This window comes from Ursus arctos, unplaced genomic scaffold (genome assembly GCF_023065955.2).
Source record: "Ursus arctos isolate Adak ecotype North America unplaced genomic scaffold, UrsArc2.0 scaffold_23, whole genome shotgun sequence".
Taxonomy (NCBI): Eukaryota; Metazoa; Chordata; class Mammalia; order Carnivora; family Ursidae; genus Ursus; species Ursus arctos.
Genome location: NW_026622908.1, coordinates 44,966,005 through 44,973,584, shown reverse-complemented (window position 1 = coordinate 44,973,584; position 7,580 = coordinate 44,966,005). Strand labels below are relative to the sequence as shown.

Below are 7,580 nucleotides of genomic sequence, written 5' to 3'. Positions count from 1 at the left end.
ACAGCGTCCCGGCTCCAGCAGGGAGCCCCGGACGCAGACCCTGCCCCGGGGTTCCCCACGCGCGCCCGTGCCCCGGGCCCTCCCCTCCGCCGTGCTCCGCGGCCCCCTTCATTATGCGCCGCCTTTAATGGGCGTTTGTCAGCGCGACTTCCCCGCAAGTTGCTTTCGCGGACATCAGTCATCGGCAGCGTTCCCATTGTGCCGGGGGATTGATGGGGGGCGGGAGGGGGTGACAGGGCCTGGGGCGGCCGCCTCAAGGCCTCGGTCTATAATTTTCGGAGGCATAATTGGCCTGGGGGAGGGGACGGGGGAGGGGCGGGAAGGGACCTTTCAGAGCCGGGAGGGCGCGCGGGGGCGCGGGGCGCGCGGCGGCGCGGAGCCGTGGCTCGACGGCGCTGCGCGGGGGGCGAGTGTGTGCGGCGCGGGCGGCGCCTGGCCCGAACCCCGCGCCCCGCCGGGCTCCCCGCCCCTCCCGCGCCTCCGCCTGGGGACCACATCGGCCTTTTGTTGCCGAACCGTCTTTTCTTTCAGCCCTTTGCGCAGCAACGGAAATTTCACCCGATCCTGGGTGAAAATTAAAGGAGGTGCCTCTCTCTCTCTCCCGTCTCTCCCCTCCTTTCTCTCTCCCCCCCACCCTCGCTCCCACCCGCCCCTCCCCTCCCTCCCCTCCCCCTACTTGCCGCGGAGCCCGAGTCGGCACCGCCTGGCGCGGGAGCCGGCTCCGAGCGCCTCGCCTCGGTCCGGCTGCCGCCCCTTCCATGGGCGCCGCGCTCGCCTGCAGCCGCCGCCGCCGCGGGGCGGGCGCGATGCCACGATGGGCCTAATCTGGCTCCTGCTGCTCAGCCTGCTGGAGCCCGGCTGGCCCGCCGCGGGTCCCGGGGCGCGACTGCGGCGCGATGCGGGCGGCCGCGGCGGCGTCTACGAGCACCTCGGCGGGGCGCCCCGGCGCCGCAAGCTCTACTGCGCCACCAAGTACCACCTGCAGCTGCACCCGAGTGGCCGCGTCAACGGCAGCCTGGAAAACAGCGCCTACAGTGAGTGTCGGGCCCGCGGCGGGCCGGCGGGGTCCCCGGGGACAGGCGCCTGGGAGGGGTTGGCGCGCCAGGGGTGCCCGCGGTAACGGGCCGGAGGGCGCCCGCCGGGGTCCCCTGCTGTCCCCTTGCGTCGGGAAGAACAGCGCGAGGGGAGCTGGGGGTCTCAAGTCCGAGGGGACGCGCGGTTGGCGGCCCCGGGGCTCCCCGCTCGGCTGGATTCGGTGGCCCTGACAAGTTCCAGGCCTTTGAGTTTTTCGGAGAAAAGGCGCTGGACGAGGCATTTATCATCTTCTTTATTATTTTGACGACTTGTCCTCCTCCTGCCGACCCGGGGCGCCGCGCTGGCCCCTCCGCCCTCCTTGATTGCTGCCGCCCAGGTGGCCAGCCCGAGCCGCGGCCTCCACGCGGAAGACACTCGGGACAGAGCAGGGCTCCTGGGTTGCAGCCGCCGCGGGTAGAGAGCCATCCCCCCGGGTCGGGCCGCTGCCCTCGCGCCTCCGCCCGGGCCGCGGAGCGAAAGGCAGGGTGGGCGCGCCACTTCGGGGTGGGGGGCCGCCGGTACGAGTTAGGCGCAGGGAGGGACGTCCGCCTGAGTCGGGGGCACAGGTATGCTCCCGCCCCGCCCCGCCCCACGGCCCGAACCGTGCTCGGAGCTGCAGGGTTTGGCTCCTCTGGCCGCGGGACCCCTGGCTCGTGCTGAGCCTCCCTGAGAGGAGCGCGAACCCAGCGCGCTGAAGCGTCTCGGCTTGACGCGGAGCCGGAGGCCCAAGCTCGGGGCACGGCAGGAACGCAGTGGGGAGCGTGGGAGCGTGTCCAGGGTCCGGGGCTCCTCCGCGGCATTCCGCGGCGCTCGCCCCCGCTCCGAAGGTAGGAAACCGTGCGGTGGACTGAAGGCGGCGGCGGGAAACCGCTGCTTCCTCTAGGAAAGCCGCAGCGCCGGAGAGGGCGTCGTGGGAGGACGCCTCTGGAGCCAGGGGTTGCGGACGAGCTGCAGCGTGGCCGTCCCCGTGCCAGGCTGGGGCTGCCGCAGCGCCCGTGCTCCTCTCACAGCATCACCCCGGTGCTCTCCAAATCCAGTCTCCCTCTCAGAGTCACAGAGCATCAGAATTCTCGGGGTATCCAAGGCCGGCAGCCCGGAGGTCGAGGAGGGCGCGCACGTCGGCAGCAGACCCTGTACCGCAACCAGACGTGCGCTTCTCTGGTGCCCCAATGGGTGCCTCGGAGTCTGCCCAGCCTGCGTGCCATGGACGCCGGAGGCCGGAAGCCTGCGTCCGGTGCACCTAGCACCTCGTGTGGCTGTTGATCTGGGCCCTGTGATTGCTGCCGTGCTGGGGGCCAGGGGCACACCCAGAGAGGCCCCCCCCCAGGGCATCGCTGACGCTCCAGCGCCCCTTGGAGCCCTTCTGGGGAGACAATGGCCCCTCTGAGGTCTTTGTTGCAGGACCTCCGGTGAAAAAGCACTGCAGTGTCCAGAAGGAAGGTTAGGGGTGGTTGAGACTTCCTTACATGCAGTGGGGGGTGGGAGAGCCCAGGGCACCTCCCTTCTGCAAGCTCCAGCGTCTAACCCCTCTTCCTGCTAAGATCCTGTATCCCGCTTGGACCCGGCCCTGGACTATTATCTCCTGCCCAGGTCCATTGCCAGTAAATTTGGGTGGCCCCCCTCAAAGCACTGCGTGGATTATAGTATCCCCCGGCTTCAAGGGCCCCAGCTTCACCCCTCCCCCAGACTCCTCTGACCCTTAGTAGGGGCAGTGCAAGTTGGAGAGCTCCGGCCCGTGTCTGCAGCCCAGGTTCAAATTCTAGCTCACACGGGTATGTGTTGTTTGGGAAAGTCACCTAGCCTCAGCTGTCTCAGCTCGCCTGTCTGTCAGATCACTAGACTGGCTCGCAAGGTGCTTGAGAGCTTCCAGTGAGCTCCACATGTGCAAGGCCTTGGCACCTGGCCGTCAGCACATAGTTCATTGTATTACTTCCCTCCCGTGTTTGAATTCTTCTCCTTGGAGAAGCCTTCTCTACGCTCCCCTTGCTCCACCTCCCATCCAGTGATTTCTTCTTCCCCTGAACTTCCCAAGTTGCCCACCCCGAGAGTGTGTCGCCCTCCCCTCGCCCAGCCCTCATGCTCAGCCCTCGGCACTGCGTGGTGTGGGAGGTGCGGGCGTGATCAGCCTTCGCCACTCTTCCCAGGTATCCTGGAGATGACAGCGGTGGAGGTGGGCATCGTGGCCATCAAGGGGCTCTTCTCCGGGCGGTACCTGGCCATGAACAAGAGGGGGCGGCTCTATGCTTCGGTGAGTCCGAACTCTCCTGTGGGCACGCATGTGTGGGGCAGCCGTCTCTCTTGGACATCTCATCGGGGGACAGGGGACGTGGGCAGTATAATGCTTTGTCCAGCGGCATGGGGACCTGCAGGACCCCAGCTGGGACCCAGTGCTGTTTCAGCTGCTTCTCTTGGAGGTGGCTGCCAGTTCGGTTGGCTTGAAGCATGGCCCACAGGGAGGAGTGAGACTGGGCTTATGTTCTCTGGTGCCATTGGGTTAGAAAATGCCCCCCCGAACATTTTCTGTTCCCCAGTACTGCCCTACCCTCAAGGTCGCTGAGAGTAAGGCAGAGATTGCCCCCCAAGTTTCCACTGATATAAGTGGACCCGGTGAGCTTTGGGGCACAGTGTGACTGTGTATTGGGCAAGGCTTTTCTGTGGGCCAAGCAGAGTGCTCCTGGAGGGAGGAGAGAGGGAAGTACAGCACAGCCAGTTCTCCACAGGGTGGAAAGGCAAGAGCTGTTAGCTCTTAGGACCCAACGTAGAGGAAAGGACACAGAAGGACCCGTGTCCCAGGCACACAGATTTGGAACTCAGTCTGTATACTGCTTGGGGGCCCCGCAACAGAAGAAGGGTCCTGTGACTGTGGCATTGGCAATGTCCTTCCCCCAAGTGCAGGGGCGGGGATGCATGGAGTGAAATGCATGTAACCAGGGAATTTGCTACCTCCAACTAGTCATTACGTGCAATTCGCCTGATACCCCCTTGGGCAATGAGAGGTTTTCCATCCACAGGGAACCTAGACAACACAGCCCCAGGACCATCTCCCCGCAGACCCCTCTCTCCATGCATTCTCTTTGCAGGGGACACATGCCAGCCTCTCCTTGCCCATTTGGAAGTTGGGCAAAGTGTGGTCAGGAAGAGTTGCTGCTTATTTTATCATGGGATTTTTTTTTTAACTCTTTTGCTATTTTGCTAAAGGGAATGCAAAAGTTGGAGATTTGCCCGGACTGGAATGCCCCCATCAGAAATGCCCACCTCTCCCTCATGACGCTCTCTTAAAATGTCACCTCATCGGGAAGGTACCTCTCCGCCAGCTTCCTCCCCACACCTTCGTCATACTCACCACGCTGCCTGCAGCCAGCCACCTGCCCATCCTCCCTGCACACCCCCTGCCTGGTCCCCTGGGGTTCAGAGCCAGCTGGGGGCGCAGCCATGCTGACCACCTCCACACTGCCCCAAGCTGGCTCTTCTGGAGCAGCTCCCAGTCCGGGCAGAGCCTGAGAAGAAAACTCAGGGTCCTGGAGGTTGAGGTCTCATAGCGACAAGTAGAGTCTCAGCAGGGGGCACGAGGGGTGCAAGTGACTGGAGGGGAAGCCCTGTGGAGCACAGGGTCTGGAGTGGGACAACAGGGCCCAGAGAGGCATTGAGAACTATTGCCACCGTGAGACTCGCCCGGGGTTGCGTGGCGTCTGTGGCCCTGGCCTGAGCAGACGCCTTTCTCCTGGTCATCCTGAGCTCTCTAGGAGCCCCTACGGGGTGCGAGCTCTGTCTCCCCCGGGAGCTCCCTCTGGGGGGCCTGCGCTCTTCACTCTTTGAGGTTCACAAGACTGGGTCCCTTCAGTTGTCCCACAATGACAAAGCCTACCCTGTGGCTTCCTGGTACCTGGGCCTCAGCCATGGGACAGAGAGGCCTGGGAGATGAGCCTGCTTGGCCCCTGAGCTCCTGACGGTCCCCTGAGTGTGGGGACCAGACACTAACGTAGCCGCCTGGCATGGGGGTCTGCTCTGAGCCCACCCACTCACCCCCAGATGGCCCCTGACCCCTACATTATGAGGGTTTGAGCACAGACCAGAACAGCACCGTAGCCCTCTGGGATTTGGGGTCTGCCACCACCCCAGGCCTGGTCTGTGTCAGCGGCACCTGTACTGTGACCCAGGGCATTCTGGGCATCCCCGAGGGTTGGGACAGCACAGAGGGGTCGAGGTTACGGGAGAGGCAGCTCCCTCTTCCAGCCAAACGGGAGCCCCCCACCCTTCCCTCTGGACTTATGCGTCATCTGGGAAGAGGTGTTTGGTGCTTGACCATCATGTGTCCTACGGCCCTTCCAGGTCACAGGCTGTCCCATTCATGGGTCCAGCCCCGACCAGCCTGTGACCCCCTGAGAATGGGCCCGGGGGTCTTTGGGCCTCCTGCACTCAGTAGCAGCCCCCTTTCCCCTCTGCAGATGGAGACAGACCATGAGGGCCTCGGGTTCCTTCTGCCCAGCTCCCCCTGCCCCTAAGCCCTGCCCCCGGCACCAGGTGAGGAGGGAAGCCCCAGGGGTGCTTGGCATGCCTACCTGCCTACAGCTCAGACTGAAGCCTCACCTGGGTTGGTGTAAGTCAGACTCACCCCCTCCCGACTTGGGGGTGCCCCACTTAGGTGGCCCAAGGGACGTTGGTGAAAGCCCCTGGAGTTACGAGTCTGTGCCTCTCTCCCTCTGGATGCCTGTCTCTGAGAAGGCAGAGACCCAGGCCCAGCCCACGCCTCCCAGCCTGTCCCAGGCCCACACCGGTCCCCGTTCACCTCTGTGGGCAGCGGTCTCCTCTACACCCCACTCGTGCGGGGCGCCCCCACCCCTGAGCTGCCCTGACAACAGCGGTGTCTGTGTGCCTGCTGAGCATAGGCTTCTGGCTGGGCTCCTGGCTTCTGCTTCGTGTGTCGGGCAAGGACAGTGAGGCCAAGACAGCCCCTCTCAGAGTTCAAGGCCCAGAGCCAGGACCTAAACTCAAGTTTAATGGAGAAGCCAGGCTCATGAAAACCCAGCCATATCCCAATGTTCATTTCTTTTCTGTTTCATGCACATTTTCCAAAAGCAGTCTGGGGTACCGCCCTCTTCCTGTGTCCAGACGTCCCGCCGACGTCCCCACCACCAGCAGAGACTGAGGGCAGGCCCCATCTCTGCTCTGCTGAGACAGCCACATGTCCCTTTGCCAGTCAGTGCCCAGGGAGGGGGACAGAGCTGGGGAGCACTCTTCCCGGGTGCTCAGGAAACCTTAGCAGAGGAGCTGAACCCTTGAGCTGAATCCCGAAGGCCGGGTTCACCAGGCTTAGAGGGAGGACAGGCACAGCGTAGCCATGGGTGTCATGGGTCAGGTAATTGCTGGACTGGGCAGGAGGGAGGAGGAGAGGGACACCTGGTGAGGGACAAGTCAGTCCCCAAGACCCCGGCCCCCAGCCTGTATGGGGGCCTCCGTGGGAGCCTCTGTGGCCTCCGTGGCCTCTCCAGCGGCTGACCGAGGCCTTCTGCCCCCACAGGAGAGCTACAACGCCGAGTGTGAGTTCGTGGAGCGGATCCACGAGCTGGGCTACAACACGTACGCCTCGCGGCTGTACCGCACAGCGCCCAGCGGCCCGGGGGCCCAGCGGCAACCCAGCGCCGAGAGACTGTGGTATGTGTCCGTGAACGGCAAGGGCAGGCCCCGCAGGGGCTTCAAGACGCGCCGCACCCAGAAGTCCTCCTTGTTCCTGCCCCGCGTGCTGGACCACAAGGACCACGAGATGGTGCGGCTGCTCCAGAGCGAGGCCGGGCTCCGCGGCGGCCTGCCCGGGCCCCCAGGCAAGGGCACCAGGCCCCGGCGGCAGAGGAAGCGGAGCCGGGGAGGCCGTGCGTAGATCGCCAGGCCTGGCGCAGCCAAAGCTGTCCACGTTCTGGCCCCAGGCGGGCTCCCGGCCCGTGGCCAGCCCAGCAGGTGCAGGGCGTCCACCGGTGCGGCTGGCCGTCCTGGCCCAGCCCCTTCCCAGGACCACTCCCCCCCTTTCCTGCCCCTCTCCTGCTTCTGCCTGGCCGGTGTTTGGAAGCCCACCCTGCCCCGATTCTCTCAAAAGGGATCAGATCAGAAGGGAATCGGGGCTCAGAGGGAGGGCTGCTTTAAATCCACACCCTTGCGGGCTTCCGTGGGCCAGGAGCCACCCCTCGCCCACGGGGAAAACTGACCGATGCGCGGGGCTTCCAGCCGCCTGAGGAACCTCCGTGCAGCTCGGCTGTGGGACGAGCGGGCGTTTGTATAACCGAAACATGAAAGTATTTTATTCTACTTTGTTATTTAATAGGTTATAACGTGGCCCGAGGAGACATTGAGGCGTATTTACTTGTGATGATAGCAGCGTCTGTGCCAAATCACTGCGTTACGATGTAAGACTGTATTCTGAGCAATTAAATGAAAAATGCATTTTAATCCGCTGGTTTAGAGAGTTGCTATTTTTTGAAACCCATAGATGTTTTGTGTGCATGGAAAGAAGAGGC

General features: G+C 63.9%; 1 protein-coding gene across 1 annotated transcript; it reads left to right on the top strand.

Moving 5' to 3' along the window:
- The first annotated feature begins 814 nt into the window (after positions 1 to 814).
- On the top strand, positions 815 to 6,949 carry FGF3 (fibroblast growth factor 3). The gene is made up of 3 exons (XM_026482870.2): positions 815 to 1,034; positions 3,219 to 3,322; positions 6,593 to 6,949. Exons 1-3 carry the CDS (start codon positions 815 to 817, stop codon positions 6,947 to 6,949), a joined length of 681 nt encoding a protein of 226 aa, XP_026338655.1.
- Positions 6,950 to 7,580: the final 631 nt, after the last annotated feature.